This window comes from Tribolium castaneum, chromosome 8 (assembly GCF_031307605.1).
Source record: "Tribolium castaneum strain GA2 chromosome 8, icTriCast1.1, whole genome shotgun sequence".
NCBI classification, from domain to species: domain Eukaryota; kingdom Metazoa; phylum Arthropoda; class Insecta; order Coleoptera; family Tenebrionidae; genus Tribolium; species Tribolium castaneum.
In genome coordinates, this window is record NC_087401.1 from 17,049,979 (window position 1) to 17,072,357 (window position 22,379).

At 35.8% G+C, this 22,379-nt stretch overlaps 4 protein-coding genes across 4 annotated transcripts; 2 read left to right on the forward strand and 2 right to left on the reverse strand.

Annotated features, from left to right (window-relative positions):
- Positions 1–113: 113 nt before the first annotated feature.
- Ptip (PAX transcription activation domain interacting protein) lies at positions 114–6,348 on the reverse strand. Its single transcript, XM_008196267.3, has 8 exons — positions 6,050–6,348; positions 3,828–6,004; positions 1,951–2,204; positions 1,732–1,839; positions 1,391–1,677; positions 1,111–1,342; positions 850–1,063; positions 114–801 (listed from the first exon to the last, which is right to left on the reverse strand). The coding sequence occupies exons 1-8, from the start codon at positions 6,143–6,145 to the stop codon at positions 237–239; spliced, it is 3,933 nt and encodes a 1,310-aa protein (XP_008194489.1). The 5' UTR covers positions 6,146–6,348; the 3' UTR covers positions 114–236.
- A 73-nt stretch (positions 6,349–6,421) lies between these two features.
- On the forward strand, positions 6,422–9,460 carry LOC100141788 (serine/threonine-protein phosphatase alpha-2 isoform). The gene is made up of 5 exons (XM_001813922.4): positions 6,422–6,613; positions 6,714–6,845; positions 7,017–7,257; positions 8,258–8,649; positions 8,699–9,460. The coding sequence occupies exons 1-5, from the start codon at positions 6,559–6,561 to the stop codon at positions 8,860–8,862; spliced, it is 984 nt and encodes a 327-aa protein (XP_001813974.1). The 5' UTR covers positions 6,422–6,558; the 3' UTR covers positions 8,863–9,460.
- A 143-nt stretch (positions 9,461–9,603) lies between these two features.
- Positions 9,604–16,257, forward strand: ATPsynbeta (ATP synthase, beta subunit). Its single transcript, NM_001170890.1, has 3 exons — positions 9,604–9,721; positions 12,216–13,008; positions 15,422–16,257. Exons 1-3 carry the CDS (start codon positions 9,616–9,618, stop codon positions 16,077–16,079), a joined length of 1,557 nt encoding a protein of 518 aa, NP_001164361.1. The 5' UTR covers positions 9,604–9,615; the 3' UTR covers positions 16,080–16,257.
- A 1,915-nt stretch (positions 16,258–18,172) lies between these two features.
- Positions 18,173–21,520, reverse strand: LOC661155 (gustatory receptor candidate 20). Its single transcript, XM_064358206.1, has 5 exons — positions 20,812–21,520; positions 18,726–18,832; positions 18,542–18,676; positions 18,296–18,454; positions 18,173–18,244 (listed from the first exon to the last, which is right to left on the reverse strand). Exons 1-5 carry the CDS (start codon positions 21,518–21,520, stop codon positions 18,173–18,175), a joined length of 1,182 nt encoding a protein of 393 aa, XP_064214276.1.
- Between the last annotated feature and the right edge of the window lie 859 nt (positions 21,521–22,379).

Consider the following 22,379-nt stretch of genomic DNA (forward strand, 5'->3'; position numbering starts at 1 on the left):
CCTTTATTGTCACTTCTGACGATGACCTGTTCTAGATGTGTGCTTAATGAATGAAATGGACAGGGTTGGACTGGCCCGTTGCGAAACGACAGGACCGTAACAAAAACATTGCCAATTTGTGTAACTTTTATTATCTTAGAAATTTTACAAAATCTGACAAAGAAATCACAAATTAACAAAACGTAACCCTAAAAACACGGTTTTGGTCCTATGTCGAAAAATATGTACACTTAATTTCATAAAACTTTGACAGCGAACGGCTCGACTTCGAAAGTTTGTTTCAAAATGGCACTGAAGATCAGCTCGGCACTGCAAACAATCCGCACCTTGTCTTTCTTATTCCGCAACAAATCGGCAACTAAGTGAATGTCATTCTCGTGCGTTATTATGATATAACTGTAGGGCGAATTAATGTTTGTTGCTTCGATTTGCGCCGAAGTCCGTCGTATTTTTTCGACAATCCCCCCACAACTCTGTACTAGCTCAACTAGGACTTTTTTACTCGGGAAAACGCTCGGCGTTACCCAGAAAAATTTCCCCTCGAACAGCTTGCTGCGATTCCTCGTGTTCAAAGTTTGCGTAAAGTCGCACTTATATTCACTGTTGAATTCTTTGGTGTCTAGACTATAGCTAGCCTCGTCTAGGAATTTCTGCGCCGTGTGCGAGTCCCTAAGCCACTGTTCCGGCATTATAAACACCTCGCGACATATACAGAACAACAGTTTATTAGTACGGCTCAAAGATGGCATCACGAGATGTGTGCAGTCGTGGTGCGATTTCGCAACAATGCCGCCCAGTTGCCTGAAACAATCGGTAAAGTGACACGAAAACGCAACATCCATGACCCACTTGACGATTTTTTGCAACGTCGCCGTTTCGGAAGACATGGAAAACAGGATCCTGTAATTTGCGTTCACTTCAACGCCTTCGTCCACGTTGTCGTTTTCGTCGGTTTGCTCGGTTTTCATTTTTTTCGCCTTTTTGGGCATTAGGACCGGCGATGAGCTTCGCTTAACGCGTTCGTACGACTCTTGGGATATATTTATTGGCATTTTCCACGCATCTGTCAAGTAATTATTGGCGCCAAATTCAAAAATCTCAAACACTTACGCATCAAATTCGGTACTAGTTTGGGGTCGAAGCTGAAATTAGGCGGCGTGGGAAACTGTTGGTACATTATATGTTCCATCTGGTTCAAGGCCGAGAAATTCCCTAGCATTATGTCAGTCAGCCATTGGACATTCACCACGGGAATCCCCCATTTCTTGGCGTGATTGTATTTCGCGCCCTCGCCTTTCGCCGCAATTAATAAAGTATTGTGTTTGGAGAAGTATGACGTAAACTGGAAGTCACTTGTCATTGTTTTTTTTTTGACATTTGTCACACTAACCTTAGCACCCGTGTAATTAATCATATGTTTGACCCGATTTCGCTCACACCCTGTAAATCCGCTTAAAGTTATTAAGTGTTTAGCTGCTGGAGTTGTGTCGAGGTAAATAGTTGGTAGGTGGAGAGCGGTCCAAGGTGGCAGCACTTGTTTACGCATCATGACGTCACTTAACCAATAAATGGTTATGCAGCGTTTACAGTCGCGTAACGCTTGCATTACGACGCCGTGACGTTGCGTTTCGCATAAAACGTGCGTCACACGATTACAGTATTGTTTTTCAACCTCGCCTGTCACAAATATGTATTGATTTTCTCTTAATAAAAATGAAAAAAAAATTGTACCTCCATGTTTTTCAATTTTTTGTTTCCATCCGGGCAATGATTCGTCCAAATAACGCTCGATTTCAACAACGACAAAAATGCACCCCAGAAGAAACAAATCTGGCGGGACTGAAACATCATTTAGCATTTTAGCAAGTTTTATTCGTCAAAAATAAATTTTGGCGTTTACACCGTAAAATTTTACGGTGTAAAATTAAACCTACCGTTATATTGACTTACGTTTTAAGTTGGGATTGTGTCCGTAGAACGGCCCCGGCCTATGTTGCATCGGTACAGCCGGTCGGGGCGAAAACTGCACTTTAGGGGGCTCAGTTTGCGCTATAACCGGTCCTGGTACTCCTGATTGGGGCACCAGTGCCCTTATAATCTCGCCATTAGGGCCATTTATAACTCTACGTTGTTGTTGCAAGGCAATTAAATCTTGGGGCCGGTTATTCGGATTAAGAGCGGCGTTATGTTGAGCCGTCATCAACCTAAATATTTTTTTTTAAACAAATTACAACCAGAATTGTTTGTTACGAACTTTTACATCGGTTATAACCGGAAATTATATGAAAACTTAAAGTTAAAGCAGTTTTTTAACGAGTTAATTCCCAATTATCGTCGAGGAAAACTACTGGCAAAAAAAGTACAAGGTGTCTCATGTCTAAATGTCTATAGCATGTACTATTATTTTTTCCAAAAACATTTTTTTTAATTAAATTTTAACTTAAATATCTATTTATAGAATGTAGACTGCTTCAGACAAACTGTCTGAGAAGTACATATTGCTACAAAAATTTTGGTATTTATTTTTAAAATATAAAAATATTATATTATAAAATAGGTTTAGAGAAAAACGAGTGTCACATTCTCGGGTCCGTTTTTTGAGAAAATAATTTTGGTCAAAACCGCATTTCGCTATCGTCTTTTGTTTTCGACTTATAATCAAAAGTTGACATTTTAGCGAAATCTTAAAAAAATCATATCTTCCTTATTATAAAAGATACACATTTGAAATAAAGACATTATACAGGCACTTTTTTTCAGAAAATCTAATAACGTCATCAGTAATTTTTTTCAACCATTCGTTTAACTGTAATAACATAAAGCTTTATTTTTTTAAATAGGAATCATAGGTGGCTATGACATTTTCGAAAACCCTATTTTTCTCTGATGTTTATTTATGTAATACATTAATTTTAAATAATTAAGAAAAAACAAAACATTTCGCTTTTTCTTTATCGTAGGCCATGAAAAAAAATTGGATTTGTAATTAAAACTATGAAAATTGTATTACCCAACAAGTATTTTAAATTTAATGATTTTTTAAACCCTAATTAATTCAAAAACAGCATAATAAATTTTTATTAGGTCAAATTTTTGCAATTAATAAAAATTATTTGTTTTATATTTAAAACGCCAAGCTTACGTTGTGATTCTATTTTTCAATTTTAAACAAGAAATGTCGGAAGAAGAAAAATCTTATTAATTGTATGATTGTGTATCAATAAAATTTTATTTTACAAAAAAATGTCAATCCAAACACCAAAATCAAATCATCTGTGGTAAAAAAATACATAACATTATCAACGCCACCTCCATTCTACTTTACTAAATCATAAAAAAGTGGCATCAAATGATAGTGGCACATCGTTTGCAATTTTCTGCACATTTTTTATGTAATTAATTTGCGACAATCGTATTATTTGTTCAATTGAAAATAACTTTAACATAGCTTAATTTTATAATTTCACATTTTTTACTTTAATAACCATTCACAAAATTTCTAGATTAGTCACACCTTTTATGTGAAATAATTTTTCCATGGCCAACTACTTTCAAATACTTTAAATTTATTTTTATCAAAAATATATAAAAATATCAAACTATATTTATATTGTTTTGAGTTCAGAAAAAATAAGCTTTTCGAAAATGTCATAGCCAACTATGATTCTCATTTAAAAAATTACAATTTTACGTTACAACATCGTTTACAAAATCGGTTACAACCGGTAATTAATTTGAAACACATCCTTATGTATTTAAAAAAATGTACAGAGTGTCTCAGCCAAATGATCGCATTTTTAAACCAAAAACAATTCACTACCACTTACCTTAGCGTTCCCGCCGCTGACGGTTCCGGTATCGTTTCCGGAACGGGCACCGTCCCTCCCCCACTCTGCAGCCGATTACTCAACATATTCGCCAAGGCCGTCTTAGTTTTGGCATTAACAACCAACTGTTGCGAGTTGGCTTCGGGTGGATTCGTCGTCGAATCGGGAATCACCGGTCCTAAAGGCCTAACAACACCCGCTTGTACTGGTTGTTGCTGCACAGCGGCGATTTGATTTTTCTGCGCTTGTTCACGCTGTAGTTGCAACTGCTGTAACCTATACTGCCTCAACTGCAACTGTTGTTGTTGATTCTGGTCAAACTGTTGTGGCTGCTGTTGTTGCTGCTGCTGCTGCTGTTGTTGAATTGGACTCAAACCCGGCGCGTGTTGTTGTTGAATATTGGGCTGAGTGATGGTTTGTTGTTGCAGTACAACACCTTGTTGTTTCGCTTGCCTTTGCAACCACTGCATTTGCTGTTGCGGGTTGAGACCTGGAGGCACCGAACCACGGATCAAAATATGCCCACCACCGGCCCGCTGTGTCAATTGTTTTTGCATTAGGAGTTGTTTTTGTTTGAGGCGTTGCACGAACATGGCCTGCTGTTCAGGATTCATTTTTTGTAGCTCGTTGTGAGTTTGGGCGTCCAAGTGTATGAATTGACGTTGCGGTTGATTGGGTTGTTGGGTGGGCGACCATTGGATTCGTGGGCCTTGAACAACATTGACCGGATGTCGGATAGTCATTTGTTGCTGTTGTTGCCACAAGTGTTGATTGATTTGCGGGCGTTGTTGCTGAGGCTGCGCCGCTTGTTGTTGTTGTTGGTTGAACTGGGTTTGTTGATTCAACAACAACTGTTGATTCGGTTGGAATTGTGCCGGTTGTTGCACCAGTTGCGGTTGATTTAAGTCGGGTTGGTTCTGTACGAACTGTTGATTAAACTGTTGCGGTTGTTGATTCTGGTTGAATTGTTGTTGCACGGCCAGGTTTGGTTGTTGCGATACGAAAATTTTCTGTTGTTGTAAAATGTGTTGTTGTTGGATAACATTACTAAACTGCGTCTGGGGTTGGGGTTGTTGTTGCTGTTGATTTTGTAGTAACTGTCTTTGGGCAATTTGCTGTTGCAACAATTGTTGCTGTTGAATGGTGAGCGGCCGTTGGGCATTTTGTTGATTTTGTTGGGCGATACGTTGTTGTAACAAGTGTTGGTGCAGTTGATTCGGGGCCAACTGACCTCTCAACTGTTGAAGAGTCGGGCGTTGTTGCTGTTGTTGTTGTTGGCCGATCAGTCGGTTCAAATGGACCTGATTTGGAACATTAAATTGTTGTGGTGGTGGTTGTTGTTGTTGAACGAGTTGTTGCGGTTGAGGCGTGTGGTGAACAATACTTCGGGGGATTTGTTGATTCGTTTGTACAACAGCAGGCTGTGGTGATTGTTGTTGCGGGAAAGTACGCACCGGTTGATTTGGTTGATTTTTGTTGAGAAAACTCGGCGCAACCACGTTGGGTGGCACAATATCGGCAGTTGTTGTTGTTTGAGGTTGAATCCAAGGCATTCTTTGCTTAAGTTTGTCTAATAAAGCCTGGGTTGAATCAGTCACCATGTCGTTTGTTTTCTCAACTGATTCAACTTTTTCAGGCTCGAAGCCCGTGATCGCGATTGTGCTTTCATGTTTGGCAACTTTCGGCCACTGAATCAGCTTCGGGTGGAACAAGTCCGCCTGTGCCAATGCGTTGTTTTTCACCGATTCTACGACCCAGTCGGGCGTTATTACGGTGATTTTGTCGGCCCCCAAGTTGGCGGCTTTCTCATATTTCGGTGAATTTGTGTCGACTGTGACTAAATGTGTGCATTTGTTGGTCAAATTGAGCTGGACAAGGCCCCCATGATAAGTGATGACAGCCCAAAGCGCCTCACGATCGCTTCCAACTTTCGATAAGCAAAACACCAAATTCGTGAACAACTTATTCAAATTGTAAACGTACGGTTTGGTATTAACTAACTTCTTCAGACGGGCGCTCGCAAAAACCCACTTGGACGTAACCGCCGGAATTTCGTACAGATCAGTGGCGTCCGTGATATCATTTTCCTCGGCGTTTTCGCCGCAAATTAAATGCGTTACATAATCGGAGAAATAGTTCAAACGCTCGGCCCCACCAACTTTCAGCAAATCAACCACCTGGAACAAGTCGATTAGTTGCTTGGGGGTTGAATTTTCGCGCACCTTTTCAGCAATTTCCCCACTGACGAAGAACTTCACGCCGCGGAACAGGTCCTCGGGGACGTCCGCCCCAGCTTGATTTTGCCCAGACTCGGCCATTGCGGGCTTTATTTCATTTTTGGATTATTTGAAATTGTAGGAAAAATATTTTGTTTACACCGGCTCCATGTTGGATCCAGCCACTTGAAGTTAGCCACAGGGCACCGTTTCAATTCACCAAACCCAAAATTTCCGGATTAAACGGCCATGGAAGTGTCTTTTAGGCCATTCTGTCGGTTTCAGCTGGGTTAGGTTAGTCATTTGCGCCCTTTTCGCCGCGAATTGTCGCCCTTTGGGGGGTTTGGCCGGCGGTTGGCAGCGCTGCGCGCGCCTAACTTCAGCCTCCGCGCGAGTCGAGGCGAAAAAGTAGTGTTTATTTCACTGAGGCTCTCCGAAGATCAAAAAAAATCCGAGCCATCCGGTAGTTTTAAGTGGTAGAATTCGCTCTAGTTAAGCACAAAAGGTCGCAACAAATGGCTGAAGCCGACAAATTAAATATCGATAGTATCATAGCTCGGCTATTGGAAGGTAATTGTCGAAGGTCAATTTCTGTTGACAGTTCTAATGGCGTCCTCGGTAAACGCCTTGTAAAGTGTCAAAAAACGCTCAAATTTGCCCTTTTTTCCAGTACGCGGAGCAAGACCTGGCAAAAATGTACAATTAACCGAAAGCGAAATCCGGGGGCTGTGCCTCAAGTCCCGGGAGATTTTCCTCTCGCAGCCGATTTTACTGGAACTGGAGGCGCCACTTAAGATTTGCGGTGAGTAGCGCCCCTGGTAACGCATTAGCACTCGCGTGTAAATTTATCCGTTTTTTTCATTATGTAAATGACAGTTCAATTGATGACATTACGTCACTAGATCGGGCTAATTAAAAGCGCAGTGTACAGTCGATGACAGAGCTAATTGTAGTTTTTTTTGTGTGTGTGTAGGTGATATCCACGGTCAATATTATGATCTCCTTCGTCTGTTCGAATACGGGGGGTTTCCCCCAGAGTCGAATTACCTATTCCTTGGCGATTACGTCGATCGTGGGAAACAATCATTGGAAACCATCTGTCTTTTGCTCGCCTACAAAATAAAATATCCCGAGAATTTCTTCCTTCTTAGAGGTAACCACGAGTGCGCCTCAATCAACCGCATATACGGATTCTACGACGAATGTAAAAGGAGGTGAGTGGGCGGCGAAGTTTTGTTTTTTTTTTTTGGTGACTAGATTGTGAAAAACATTTTTTGTATTTTCGATCAAAGTGGCTATGGCGTCATTTTTTGTTTGCCGGAAATGGTAATTTATTGCAACACAATAAATTACATTGATTCACCTTAAGACTTTATCCTTGTTATCGTGACTAATAATTTGCTTTTATCATGTAAACACAACACTCATTTTTTCCTCATTGTTGGAAATCCGTTCAGAAAAAATTGTTTAATGCGTGACTGAATTTTCCTGCAATTTGTCGATAATGCAAATTGGATGGAATTTGCATATTCAAGAAAATTCACACTATCAGGATTTTTTTTTAATTATTCATAATCAATACAAGGAGAAAAGTAAAATGGTTTTACAGCGTTATTGGTTTAAATTTTTTATTGAAAATTGGCATAATCAAAGATTAAATTACTATTTTTTTCTACTACCATTCCAAAGAACCTTTTGGTTATTAAAAAAAAAATACGCATTTTAGTCATTGAATAAATTGGCTATTTCAAGTTTCTTTGGTAAGTACAGTCGCTAAAAAGTATGGAAAAATTAAAAGTGTTTAAATTCTATCATCTGAGAGCTTTTTCATATTGTTATCCTCATTTATTTTGAAAATACAAGGCTAACTTGATTTTTTTAATGGCACGAAGGGTCAAATTTAATCATTTTTAAAAGAGTAGCATTTTACTACTTAGTAGCATTTACTAAGAAATTATTTAATTAAATAACCTCCGTAAATGAAAAGTTAGTGTTGGAACAGCAAAAAAAAACATAAAAACAAGACGAAAACTGAGTAGAAGTATCCGATTTTCGTAATTATTGTACGGAATTTTATAATATTCGGTCGAGTTTCCATCAAATCATTTTTGGGTTCGAATTTTTTTACATAAATGCGAATAGCCCTGTATAAAAAACATAAGATAAAGTTTTTTGCGTTGTTTGTGATATATTTTGTTTAATTTTGAATTTAAGGTACAATATAAAGTTATGGAAAACCTTCACCGACTGCTTCAACTGCTTGCCGGTGGCGGCGATCGTCGACGAGAAGATTTTCTGTTGTCATGGTGGCCTCAGTCCCGACCTCCAGTCGATGGAACAAATCCGAAGGATAATGCGACCAACAGACGTGCCCGACCAAGGCCTTCTCTGTGACCTGTTGTGGTCAGATCCTGACAAAGATCAAATGGGCTGGGGTGAAAATGATCGTGGTGTTAGTTTTACTTTCGGCGCCGAAGTTGTGGGAAAATTCCTCCATAAACACGACTTTGATCTGATTTGTCGAGCCCATCAAGTCGTTGAGGACGGGTACGAATTTTTCGCCAAACGGCAACTTGTCACGCTTTTTAGCGCCCCAAATTATTGCGGTTAGTTGATTGTTTTTTTGTGGTTATTTTTTTGATTGGCTGTTTTTAGGCGAGTTTGATAACGCGGGAGCGATGATGTCAGTGGACGAAACGTTGATGTGCAGTTTTCAAATCCTGAAGCCGGCCGACAAGCGGAAGTTTCAGTATAACATGAACGCCGGAAGGCCGGTGACGCCACCTAGAGGAGGCACTAATAAAAACAAGAAGAAGTGAATATAATTTATTTTTAAGATTAGGATAGCTCTTCGTCTATAATTTTAATCATTTTAAATACTAATACTGTACTGTTTCAAGTAATGTATGAAATAAGGTCTAAAATTTGTTTTCTTGTCACACTTATTTAAGTATTAAATCACGTGATGTTAGAATAACGCCTACTATGTGATCGTTTCATCCAAGTACTGTTAGTATTTAAAATGGAGCTGAGGCCATTTTTGGGTTATTTTTAGTTGATATAAATCGTGTAATTTATTTAAACCAGGATGTGAACGAGGTGATGATCATATCAAATACAAATAATGGAAAATGGCTCTAATCAGATTCAAACATTTACAATAGGCTGTATTTGTTTTTATTTTGGTTTTTATCCATCTTGTTTGTTTCTTTGACGTTTAAAAGGCGATTCTATTTTTCTATATGTAAGGGTTAAGTTTCACGTTTGGCCAAAATGAAAATGAATGGTGGCAACTTATTATTTTTTATCCAACCGTTCGTTCCGTTGACATTTGTACATAATTGCGTTCCAAAACCACCTGTTTCTTTGATCTGCGTAACTTTTGTCTTTAATAAAGATTTTAACAATTTTCTTTTACACCGACTTTTATTTCCAACCTGACATTTATCTGACGTTACGTAACGACGTTTGAATTTGGCGCCGCTTTTTTGCTACTGCGCCTGCGCAATCGGCCGGAAGTGCGCTAAACCTAGCGGCGACTTTGCGAATCAGAGGTCCATTCGAGCCAGACGATGTTGGGTGCTGTGGCAAGAGCTGGATCCAGCCTTTTGGCTGGAAAAACCATCGAAAAACTTGGAAGTGAGTCGCTGAAAGTCGTCTCCGTGTACAATGGATCCCGTAAGTTGCTTTTATTTCGCTTTAAACCGACCAGTTCGCCCCACATTGGCCCATCGACCGGCTGCGGTTCTGGGGGCGAAGTGGCCCCAATTTGGGGCACAGTGCGCGAGAATCGGGTGCAGAGGCGGCTTGTCGGCCAGTTGGGGCGCTTTTGCACCGAGAAATTGCGCTCTTTGCACCTTGATTTCGATTACATAATGTGGGGTGGGCCGCCATCTTGCCGAGCTCACTTGACGAAAATTTTGCAAAATTAGGGACGTTTCTAAAATTTTTGGCAAGTTTATTTAGTAATGAGAGGCTATTTCTGCCGTGTTTTTGCAAAATTGGAGTTGGCCCTTTAAACCAGGTTTAACCTTGGGGCTAATTTTTGCAAATTTGGATTTTTCAAAATTGAATATTTCCTACTAAAATAACACGATTTTTTAAATTTCTTTTAACCCCCCACTGGGCTGTTTTTGGTGTGTAATAGCCCCCTTTTTTGGTTTCTATCTGTTGTATGAGAGTTTTTATTAATAAATTTAATAATCAAGTAGGCGGAATATATTTTTTTTAGAGTTTAGGGGTGTATTTTGGTTCATACTGTATTCACATGCCATTTCGAGACCTGAAAAACACTTGACGTTATCAGAATTATGAAACTTCTCATACTCATTGATGTACACACTCACCTTTAAAAATTGTACTCATTTTTCGCACAATTTCAAATTGTACATTTTTCAAAATTAATTTTTTTTTCGAAAAGTTGCACAAAATTAATACAATAAAAAATATTTAAAGCACCTATCGCTTGTCTTTTTAAACCTGCAATCCTATAAAATCCACAAAAATGAGAAAAAGTAGCAAGATAAAAATACAGGGTGGTCTATGCTGATATGAGTTTATTCTCTGATAGTATTTAATACAAAAGTGCTTTTATCTAGAGATAAATGTCACTTCGATTGTCTTCGGTTTTGGAAGGTAATATTTGAGTTACGGATATTTTAAAAAAGTTGAAGTCAATGCCGACAATATTACTAATAGCTTATTACTGATCTGTAGTCAAAACAATTTTTTTATAATTAAAAAAAATTAAAAGAATTTTTTTGTTAATTTTTTTCCGTGTGAACTGTTTAAATTATTCAAGCACTTAAAAAAATAATAGTTAATGTAATTTATATAGTGTATTTTTTAATGATTTTCATCTAGTTAACTTTGAAAGTGGTTTACATGTAAAAAAAATGTGCCGCTCTGTCAATAAATGTCAAATACAAAGCAAATATTCGTCGATATCTTAAAAATTTCGAAAGATTGTAGTTTGCTTGCCACCAATTTATTTCTCGGAACATTTTAAGTTCCTGAATTTTTTGCATAATCAAAATTTTATTTTTCTGCTTATTCTTGAAAAACAAGTGAAACAGGCAATGTAACATAAATTTTATTTAATTTTTGTAATTTTTAAGAGTGACAAAATTTTACAAAATAAACGACTCTTAGGTTCAAAACAAAGTAAATTTGCTGAAATAAGATGAAATTAGCGAAACTTTTCGAAATAGTTTATTAAAAAACAAGTTTTTTTCGTCTACGAAAAAAAATTGTATTAAAATATATGCTAAAGACAGCGAGTCGCTAGGGCCTCGTGGCCCAGTGGTAAAAGCGCCACTTATAAAGCGAGGGGTCGGGGGTTCGAACCCGGATCAGGTCAAACAATTTTTCTATGAAAAAAAAGTACAAATATATAAAATATGACGTAAACAAACTAATTAAAGGATTGTAAGAGCATATAGACGTAAACGTAAAGACGCAGATGTTTAAAAGCGGCAGAAATAAGAAAATAATGCGCCAAATTGTAAACGTAAGACTTAAAGTGTGAATACTCCTTAATTAACTCGATTATTAAACAAATACGAGAAAAGAACGTAAACGTACAATATAATTGTAAACAGACTGCGCTTTTCAATTTTTTTGTTTATATTTCTTTTGTTTTCTGTTAATAATTTGATTTTATGGAAATATTTACCTACTTTGTTAAGTAATAATTAATTAAACAGTCTTAAGGAGTACTACTATTTTACTTTTTTAATTTAAAATTTAGACGTTATAGAAAATTTTGGCTGATATGTTTTCATTGTTATCGATTGAATAAACCAAACTATCGATAAATTTATCGCAGTTGATCCAAAATTTTATTATTTTTAATGATTAGTTTTTGTTACAATATTAATTTTATAATATTTATATATTTTGTTTATAATTATTTATATATTTTGTTTTTATTTTCATAATGCTTCGATTTATTTATTATATGTAGGTTCGCTGAATGTTTACGTGAAGATTTCATAAAAAAACAAAACAAAGAGGAAATAATTTAACCAGGTTTTGATAAGTTTAACTAAACAAAAACAGAAAGCAGAAATTTTTTTATATTACACTCGTTTTTATCAGACAATAGAACGTCTTAAAATACACAATTTCCAGTTGTCTTTGTGCAAAATTCGATCGTTAATTTTTTTTCCAGAACGTGGTTTGGCTGCCAAGGCCGCCGCCTCCGGCAAACCCAACGGTAAAGTGGTTGCCGTAATCGGTGCCGTCGTCGACGTCCAATTCGACGACAACCTTCCCCCAATCCTTAACGCCCTTGAAGTCCAAAACCGTTCCCCACGTCTTGTCCTGGAAGTCGCCCAACATTTGGGTGAAAACACCGTCCGTACCATCGCCATGGACGGTACCGAAGGTCTCGTACGTGGACAAGCCGTCAGCGATACCGGCTATCCCATCCGTATCCCAGTCGGCGCTGAAACCCTTGGCCGCATTATAAACGTCATTGGTGAACCCATTGACGAAAGAGGTCCAGTACCAACCGATAAACTTGCACCCATTCATGCTGAAGCTCCCGAATTCGTTGAAATGAGTGTCGAGCAAGAGATTCTCGTCACTGGGATTAAAGTTGTTGATTTGTTGGCACCGTATGCCAAGGGCGGGAAAATTGGGCTTTTTGGAGGCGCTGGAGTCGGGAAGACTGTGCTGATTATGGAGTTGATCAATAATGTGGCTAAGGCACATGGTGGGTATTCCGTGTTTGCCGGAGTTGGGGAGAGGACCAGAGAAGGGAATGATTTGTACCATGAAATGATCGAGTCTGGTGTTATTTCCTTGAAGGATAAGACATCGAAGGTAGCGTTGGTGTATGGACAAATGAACGAACCACCAGGCGCCAGAGCTAGGGTGGCTTTGACCGGATTGACAGTCGCTGAATATTTCAGGGATCAAGAAGGACAAGATGTGCTGTTGTTTATTGATAATATTTTCAGGTAAGTCGATTTACCCAAAAAAAAAAAACGTATACGTATTTTTTTGTTATCTCCCTTTTTTGTTGAAACGTGTCAGTGTTGAGTGTTTGTGTGGAAAAATTTCGCGTTTGTTGAAAAAATGCTCGGGACAAGTTTGTTCTAGAAGATTTTTTTTCGAGTCGTCGCGAAGATTTTTACGAAATGGGACGTAGGGCTGTATTGGATTTTACGTTTAAGAAACGTCGAAAAATTTTCGAAGATCAAATTATTTTCTTTTACTTTGCCGGAAAGCGAAGACTATTTACGAATGGAACGTTTTATCAGATTTATGTCGGGACCAATAATATTAAAAAAAAACAGAATTAAAGCCGATCGCAAAAACTTACGAAGAAAGGATTACGTATTACTATAAGTTGGGGGCGAAACGACGTACAAATAAAAAAATACCGTCTAAGTTGAAAAAATAACGATTAAAGAAAGAAAAATGCAGGCAGATAAGAGTATTAAATTCTCAATGGTGGGAGCTGAAAATAATGCAAAAATTATATCGTAAATTATGTTTAAAAAATTTAAACTTTGTCCCATATTTTACAAAACGCTCCGAACAGAAAAATATTGAGAAACAAATGAAAATCTTGGAATTAAATTTAACAATTTTGACCAATTTTTTTTGTACAATGTACAGTTAATTTCTTGGTTAAAAACGAATACAATAAGCTAAAAAATTAAATAAATACGAAGCATATATTCGTCGATATCTTAAAAACTTGCTTGACACCAATTGATTCTTGGAACATTTTAAGTTTCTAAATTTTTTGCATAATCAAAACTTCGGTATTTTTCTGCTTATTCTTGAAAAACAAGTGAAACAGGCAATGTAACATAAGTTTTATTTTTTTTTGTGATTTTTAAGAGTGACGGGATTTTACAAAATAATTGACTTTTAGGTTCAAAACGAAGTAAGTTGGCTGAAATAAGTTCGAATTAGCGAAACTTTTCGAAATAGTTTATTAAAAAACAATTTTTTTTCGCCTACGGAAAAAAATTGTATTAAAATATGTGTTAAGGGCGGTGAGGCGCTAGGGCCTCGTGGCCCAGTGGTTAAAGCGCCACTTTTAAAGCGGGGAGTCGGGGGTTCGAACCCGGATCAGGTCAAACAATTTTTCTATGAAAAAAAAATACAAAAATGTAAAATACGACGTAAAGAAACTAAATAAAGGATTGTAAGAGCATATAGACGTAAACGTAAAGACGCAGACGTTTAAAAGCGACAGAAATAATAAAATAATGCGCCAAATTGTAAACGTAAGACTTAAAGTCTAAATACTGATTTCATTCAGAACAAGAACTAAAGGTAGAGAACTTTTAAAAACTTAATTATTGATTTTTTTCTTTTTTTTTCAGGGAAATTTGCAATTTGAACATAATTTTTTGAGAAAACGTTTCGAATTCACTGAGTTTTTTGCTAAAAATAATCAAAAATAAAGCAATTCTTTGCATTTGATTTAATTTAATTTATCTCTGGTTTAGTGTCAATTTTGTCGATTTTCAGGTTGTTTTCATGAGTTCTTGCAAATAAATCAGTCTCTATAGGTTTTAGTTTTTTATTAAATTAGTTTTTACCTTAAACAATAATACTTATTTTTTGACTTTTTGATCTGTTGTGACAAAAGTTCACGTTTTTTGCCCAAAAACGTGACAAAAAAAGGCAAAACTAGAATAAATTTTAATTTAATTTAGTGATTTTTAGGTCTGTTTTAGGAGAATTTATTACTGTTCTAGCTCTAGTTACTTGTAACTGATTCCAATTTGCCAATAAAAGTTGGTACAAAAAACATCCTATGGATACATTAAATAACCTTTTGATAAGAATAAAGATTTCCGTTATTATGTTCCAATAAGCAAAGTGAAATTAATTTCTATTTGAATCAAAGGTGATTCTTTAGTACACAGAACACAATTTTTAAAAATTCCACGTTCTATCAAACAGGTGGTTAAATTTGAACAATCAATCGTATACATAATACTAAGTAAATAAAGATCTTATTTTACAGTCAGACAAGCCTTGAATCAGGAGTATTCCAAAAATATAATTATTAAATATTTCATAAATGTTTAAAGTTAATTTATTGTTATTTTATTTTTATTTTTTATTTATTTTATATATAATGCAAACACTATCGAAAACAGTATAAAAAATTGCATATCTTTCCAAACGCTACGAATACGATTACAAGATACAAAGGAACAAAGTCGTAGAGAATTTTTTCATTAAAAAAATTAAAATTAACTTTTTTAGCCCAAATTTTAAATACATAATTTTTTCTCATGTTTGTCGTGAAAATTTTAATCAGCTTTCTATATTTTTTTGTACCTCGTTTCGTCTCCCAGTCCTAGATCAATGACAGTTGGTGGAAAAAAATATTTCTTAAAGGTTCACCCAAGCTGGTTCTGAAGTATCAGCTCTGTTGGGTCGTATCCCCTCTGCTGTGGGCTACCAGCCGACTTTAGCCACTGACATGGGTAGCATGCAGGAACGAATTACCACCACGAAAAAGGGCTCAATCACGTCAGTCCAGGCCATTTACGTGCCCGCTGACGATTTAACTGACCCCGCCCCTGCGACAACATTCGCCCACTTGGACGCCACAACTGTCCTGTCCCGTGCTATTGCCGAATTGGGCATTTACCCGGCCGTGGATCCCCTGGATTCCACCTCGCGTATTATGGACCCCAACATCATCGGGCAGGAGCACTACAATGTGGCCCGTGGCGTCCAGAAAATCCTCCAGGATTATAAATCGCTCCAGGATATTATTGCCATCTTGGGCATGGACGAGCTGTCTGAAGACGACAAGTTGACGGTGGCACGTGCCAGGAAGATCCAGCGTTTCCTGTCGCAGCCGTTCCAAGTCGCTGAAGTTTTCACCGGACATGCTGGCAAGTTGGTGCCGTTGCAGGAGACCATCAAAGGATTCCAGAAGATTCTAGGAGGGGAGTACGACCATTTGCCCGAAGTTGCGTTCTATATGGTCGGGCCCATTGAAGAGGTCGTACAGAAAGCAGAGAAGTTAGCCGAGTCTACTGCTTAATTTCATTATTTCCATCTAGGTTTCAAAGTCATTTTTTTTATTTGTAACGTTGTCAACTGTACATCATCGCATTATAAGGCGTATTTGTTGTAATTACTATTGATTCTAAGAAAAGATGTAGGACGTTACATGGTTATTGTGTTTTATTTATTTCCTGCAATAAATTTTTGAAGGAATATTTTGGAGTTTGGCTTTGTTAGATCGAAACAAATTATTATTATTAAATATTCAGAAGCGGTAATTGTGGGTACGGCATTTGGACATTTTTTATCATTATCGCCATTAAAGTAGACTTAAAGGATGAGAAAATAGTAGTTGTAATTTTTTTATATTAAAGAAATATTTTTCTGATTAAATTGCACCAAAAGTCACAAGTTTATTTAAATAAATGTCTTGGTAATTTTTGTTTCCAGACGTTTTACTCCAAACAATTTAGTAATTGTTATTTTTTTTTAAAAGTTACTGCACTAACAGATTACTTGTTACGTATTATAAAAAAAAAATAAGACATCGTTAAAGCAGTTTACAACATTTATTAAAAACAATACACTTTATTTGTATAAAATGCCAAATAAATAATTTCTAAATTATAAAAAGGTAATTATTGGTTTCAATTAAAAAAATAATCTACAAGATGAGCCTACTTGTTATACAGGGTAAGTCCATAAATAAATAAATGCTTTATTGTCCAACAGAATTATAAAACTCCAATAACAGGACAAATACAATAAAAAAATAATACAACGAAATAATAGAAATTACCAAATAATTACAAAACAGTATAAGAAAGAAAAATAATAATCAATAAATAAAAATAATAATCACTGAATCAAAAGTAAGGCACAAAATTCATATTTTTATTGAATCATTTTTCAAAAAAATCCCTGAACTGTTGGATTTTATTTTTTTGAAATGCTACATTTTGAGGGTAGAAAAAATTCCCAATAGAAAGAAACAAACAAGGTATACAGGGTGATTCTTTTAGGGTCTACATTACAAATTTTTTACTTCAAATATGGGTAGAGTTTTTAAATTTTAAACCTTAACTGTTAATACTTATCTGTCATATTTTTTGAAGTATGTCATTTTTTTGTTAAAATTTTCATTTACAAATTATTAGCCCTTAAACTCTTTACAGTAAGTGAATATTTTTTTTGCATTTGGTAACCAAAGACTTGAAGGGTCTTCTAGAATCCTTACGATTGTCAACTGTCAAATTGCATGGCTACTATGATATTTTGAAAATTATTGTAACAGTTTTTTTAAATGGAATAACCTTGTTTTTTCAATGGCAATCAAAAGAACAGCAATTTTTATGCAGACTTTTATTAACATCTCTTACAGTTTTTGAATTTTAGCTCATTATTTCATTTTTAATCAAGTAAACTTTGGAAAAATACGACAAAATTGTGCCATTTTTAAAAGAAACGTGAGATTTGTTCCCGATTTTCACTCAAGAACCAGCTAAAAACTAAATAAAATGTTGAAGTTTGACAATTGTTCACCATTTTGCAAGGTCTACTTGATTGTTTGTTTTTTGTGATTTTTTTAAAAAACTGTAAGAGATAAGTACAGGACGTCTTGATTAAAATTACCATAAATATTATTGTTTTTTCGAATGCCGTTAACAAAATAGGGTCATTCCATTTGAAAAAACTGAGTTACAGCAGTTTGTTGATTACCATTTTGAAAAAATCATACTAGCCATGAATTTTGACAGTTGACAGTTTTGAAAATTCTAGAAGACTCTTTAAAACTTCGATTATCGAATGCAAAAAAAATTATTCACTTATCGAAACGGTGAAAATTTTAACAAAAAAATTGACATCTCAAAAACTATGACAGATAAGTACCAACAACTTAATAAATTTTACTTAACTTGACTCTCGTAGTTTCGGAGGCTCAGCTATTTTGAAAAAAAAATTAGTTAAACTCGGAATTTAAAAAAAAATTTAAGCTCTAGCTATATTAGAAGTTGAAGTTTCTAATGTAGGCCTTAAAAGAATCACCCGGTATTCTAATGTGTTTTTATACGTGCTCTCTTAAATAAACATCATGTAAATTATTTATTATTTGGTGTTTGGTAGCACTATTTAGTAAACATTCCCATGAATACCACCATACTGAAACAAAATGACTAAAAACGTCGTCAGGGCACCTCCAAACTAGAAAAAAATTTTTTTTTGAGAATGCCAAACAAAACACTTAATAATTACAGAAGTTAACAGAGACCGACTAATCTTCAACATACCAAACGATGAAAACTTAATTTTTTTGTTCGAAACTTGCACAGCCAAAATTTCGACTTGTTCCTTAATGTCCGGAAGTAGAGGACTTGTCAATAATTTCAAAACCAGATTTGTGGTGACTTGATACTAAAATTTCGATCACAAAATTGTATCAAGTATTTGAAGAAAACAATTTACTTCGTCTATACACCGTTGGCAAGTTTCCACAATTACCATCAAACGAATCAAATGCAGCACAATCCAAGCAACTTGAAGCAGAATAAAAGGCAGATACCCAGCGTTACACACCTCAATTAACAGGTAATACGGAGTGACCACTAAATGCAAAAGACAGCTGAATAAAATCAACTAGAAAAAAAAACTGAATAATTTGTGCCGATTTTGTCGGTTTTTTTACCAAAGTGTGAACGCCATAAAACCCATTAATTGCCTCAATCACGTCCTCAATCTCCTCAACCAGCCTCATAAACTCGTTCAAGCGTTCGTAACTCAACGCACTTTTGCCTATACAGGGTGAGGCATTGATAAGCGCGTGCTCGATTGCACTTACACTGTCAAAGAAAGTGCACGTTCTAAAATTATTTTGTCTTATTTTTACAGTGCAGCCTTTAATTTTTTTAAGTGGCACCCCCTGTATATTTGTACATATTTAAGTGGGCACTTTTAAATCTCGTTAAATGTTGGTATAATACAGAAAAAAAGCCGCTGAATCCAATGGAACAAACCGCATTGCTCTACGACTTTTACTTTTCGAGTTATGAAATTTTCATAAATAACCCGGCGCATCCACCATTTTTCAATTTAAAATAATTTTTTAAAAAGTTCTAGCGTCAGCTACTATTACCAGAAAGACAGTGTAATACGTAACATGAGCCGTAGAATTCAATGGAATAAACCACATTGCTCTACGACTTTTAGTTTTTTAGTTATGAATTTTTTTATTGAATAAAATTTTCCACTATGACAAATGACTATCTTAAATTTAGGCAAAAATTTTTAATTCTTGTGAAAAATTGATATAATATGTAAAATGAGCCGTAGAATTCAACCGAACAAACCGCATTGCTCTACGACTTTTAGTTTTTTTTTAATGAATTTTTTTAGTGAAAAACTTTGATCGCCTCTGTAGCCGGAACCGTTGCCCGGAGCGGCTCCGGGTTTAGTCGAAAAAATAGATAAAATTAAGCGCTATCAGATGGTTTTTTGTTCGTTGCTCTAAGTCTTACAGTTTCCGAGAAAAACGCAAAAAAAGGTTTCCATTTTCACTTTTTTTCAATTTTCAACCGCCAATTACGGCGAAACTATTAGAGTTATCGAAAAACGGAAAAATCGAGGACAACCGGAATAAAAAGCTCTACAAAATAGCATAGGACTCAAGGCGATATCTCGCAAAAAATTTTCAATTTTCAAACGCCGATTACGGCCAAACTAAAAGAGCTAGGAGAAAACGCTTTTTTAGATCGGAAAGAGCACATTAAAATCTATAAGATAGAGTCGGTTTTATTTGATTTTGAGACATTTTAAAAATTGATGTTAACTGTTTTTTATTTTATTTATTTTCTCATTTACGCCTAAACTATTCGAAAAAGTGGAACTGTTTTGATCCTGACCTATGCAAAATGATCCGGGGAATCGATTGGCATCGAGAAAATTGCCAAATTCCGAATAGTTTTTTAGTTATGAATTTTTTAAAATTTTACCAATTTTTGCATTTTTCTCCAATTTGCTCGAAAACTATTAGTCGGAGAACACTATTTTTTTTTGAAAAAGATAGATAATTTAAAGAGCTTTCCAACGATAATACACTTCATGGGGTTATCTCTAATAGTTCCGGAGCTATTGCTCGACAAAAGTTCCGGGTACCCAAAATCGACCAAAACTGCGACGAAAATTGAAAAAATCAAACATCTAAAAATTGAACATATGGACTTTTTGTGGACTAAAAACAACTTTTGTGGGTTGTTAAGACATAAAGAAGTCCATAAAAATTTGGTGGAGTGAATTTAAAAAAAATTTTTTTTTCATCACTTTGAAGGTAAGGTGTAGGCACAAATTTATTACTCAGGAAATTTGAGCAAAAAATTTGAAAATTTTAAATCTCGTGAAAAGTTGTTATAATATAGAAAATGAGCCGCTGAATTCAATGGAATAAACCGCATTGCTCTACGACTTTTAGTTTTCGAGTTATGAATTTTTTTATTGAATAAAATTTTCCACTATTAGAAATACCTATCTTAATTTTTTGCAAAAAATTTTAAAACTTTAGATCTCGTTAGAAGTTGGTATAATACAGAAAAAAAGCCGCTGAATTCAATGGAATAAACCGCATTGTTCTACGACTTTTAGTTTTCGAGTTATGAATTTTTTTATTGAATAAAATTTTCCACTATAGGAAATAATTTTAAGACGTACACTTTGACTTCCCATTTGCAGTCCAATTTCGATATCTTTGACAGTGCAGCACGCCCATACCAATGACTCACCCTGTATAACCTTGGGTTGCTTGTTAACCTTCATGACCGAAATCCACTGATTTTCCCCATTTTGTACCCGCTCCAGTCCGGCCCTGAACGCCCCATTCAAATCCTCAATTTTGAGGCGAATAACACGCACGAAAAAACAAAACGGAATTTGTTGCACAAAAATGAGCAAATACGACACATACACGGGCAAAAAGCGTTTGAAAAAAACGCCCAAATCGGACGCACTCAAGCCCCACACCACCACATCGAAAAAAATCACACTTGCGGCCAAAACCAGAAAAATCGTGACAGCCCAAAAACTTCGCTTTTTCTCCTCTGGGGCGTGGTGGGGCGGCAGCACTTGCTCGATTTTTCCGAATCCGGTCAACATTTTCCAAAAGTAGGGGAGTTTGAAAGGGGTTGTTAGAATTCCGGCTAAAACTGTGACCGCGACCTCGCCAAGGTCGATGAGGATTATGTATTTCACGATGGGGTTTTTCATTCGGATTGGGGCGGAGTTCAAGTCTTCGGTTAATCCAAGGATGGATAAGGAGAACAGAATTGCGCTAAAAATGTAGCCACAAATGCAGTAGTTAATCGAGAGGTTGAGGCAGGTTTTTTGGCCCTTTTGGCTCGAGCAGACTGGGAGGAAACCGAATATTTTTGTTAAATTGATTAAGGGTTTGATAACGTCGTGGAAATCGGAGGAAATTAAAGCGTGAGGTGTCATAGCTGGAGGTCGACTGGACACTTGATGTAATTATTTTTTGATAAATTTGAGGGTAAATAACGGAGTAATTATTTGGGAAAACAGGTAATTGAGGAGATAAATTTTTGATTATTTTTTGTTTTGATTGTACACTCGGGCCACAAATAATGACACACACACGAAATTTTAAAAACAGTCGCTTGTGCGACTAGTTTTGCCGTTAACTGCACTTATTATTAATAATTTATTGATTGTAAACGAATTATATTTAATAAACAGATATTAAGTAATTTTTCTGTTTTTTTTTTACAACTTTAAATACAATACATACAGGGTGGGTTTGCTAAAAGTGTTCTTCACAACTAACGGGTGCTTGCAAATCAGCGTTGGCTATTAAATACTTCAAATAAAATTTTTTTCTTTACATTATATTTTTTTTCAAAACTATACCTAAAAATCGCTAAATTAGATCGAAAATAGTGGACTTTTTGCATTTTTTTATAGTGTAAGCTTAACACCAAATTTTTTTTTTCGCGAAAAAATAATAAACTACCTAAGGATTCTGGATTTTTGGCTACTTTAGCTCAGTATTTGCCAGACTTTGCGAAAATTACATGATTTCGCAATTATTTAGCGAAAACTAAGCAAAATAATAATAATTTATTGCCAAAAAGGCATAAACAACGGATGTACGATTTTTTGTCGCCAATTTTTATCAATTTTTGCGTGTTCTTAATTAATGATTAATGTTTTGTGCTTGGGAGGTTGGGGTCCGGGGTTCGAACCCGGTCGGCACCCACTTTTTTTTACGGAAAATATGAATTGTTTGGGAGTTTTATTGCTTAAAAAGAGAATTAAAGGGTGGTTATTATTAATTTCT

What these genes read in the sequence shown, in the direction of transcription:
- Ptip (XM_008196267.3), bottom strand. Translation starts at nt 6,145, where the DNA reads ATGGCCGAGTCTGGGCAAAATCAAGCTGGGGCGGACGTCCCCGAGGAC. An exon ending in ACACAATCCCAACTTAAAAC is followed by an intron (nt 1,840 to 1,950) that starts GTAAGTCAATAT and finishes ATGATGTTTCAG; the next exon opens with TCCCGCCAGATTTGTTTCTT. An exon ending in ACTAGTACCGAATTTGATGC is followed by an intron (nt 1,064 to 1,110) that starts GTAAGTGTTTGA and finishes ATTACTTGACAG; the next exon opens with ATGCGTGGAAAATGCCAATA.
- LOC100141788 (XM_001813922.4), top strand. Translation starts at nt 6,559, where the DNA reads ATGGCTGAAGCCGACAAATTAAATATCGATAGTATCATAGCTCGGCTA. An exon ending in CATAGCTCGGCTATTGGAAG is followed by an intron (nt 6,614 to 6,713) that starts GTAATTGTCGAA and finishes CCTTTTTTCCAG; the next exon opens with TACGCGGAGCAAGACCTGGC. An exon ending in TAGCGCCCCAAATTATTGCG is followed by an intron (nt 8,650 to 8,698) that starts GTTAGTTGATTG and finishes GGCTGTTTTTAG; the next exon opens with GCGAGTTTGATAACGCGGGA.
- ATPsynbeta (NM_001170890.1), top strand. Translation starts at nt 9,616, where the DNA reads ATGTTGGGTGCTGTGGCAAGAGCTGGATCCAGCCTTTTGGCTGGAAAA. An exon ending in CTCCGTGTACAATGGATCCC is followed by an intron (nt 9,722 to 12,215) that starts GTAAGTTGCTTT and finishes TTTTTTTTCCAG; the next exon opens with AACGTGGTTTGGCTGCCAAG. An exon ending in TTTATTGATAATATTTTCAG is followed by an intron (nt 13,009 to 15,421) that starts GTAAGTCGATTT and finishes TATTTCTTAAAG; the next exon opens with GTTCACCCAAGCTGGTTCTG.
- LOC661155 (XM_064358206.1), bottom strand. Translation starts at nt 21,520, where the DNA reads ATGACACCTCACGCTTTAATTTCCTCCGATTTCCACGACGTTATCAAA. An exon ending in TTTATGGCGTTCACACTTTG is followed by an intron (nt 18,677 to 18,725) that starts GTAAAAAAACCG and finishes TTTTTTTTCTAG; the next exon opens with TTGATTTTATTCAGCTGTCT. An exon ending in TGCATTTGATTCGTTTGATG is followed by an intron (nt 18,455 to 18,541) that starts GTAATTGTGGAA and finishes TCGAAATTTTAG; the next exon opens with TATCAAGTCACCACAAATCT.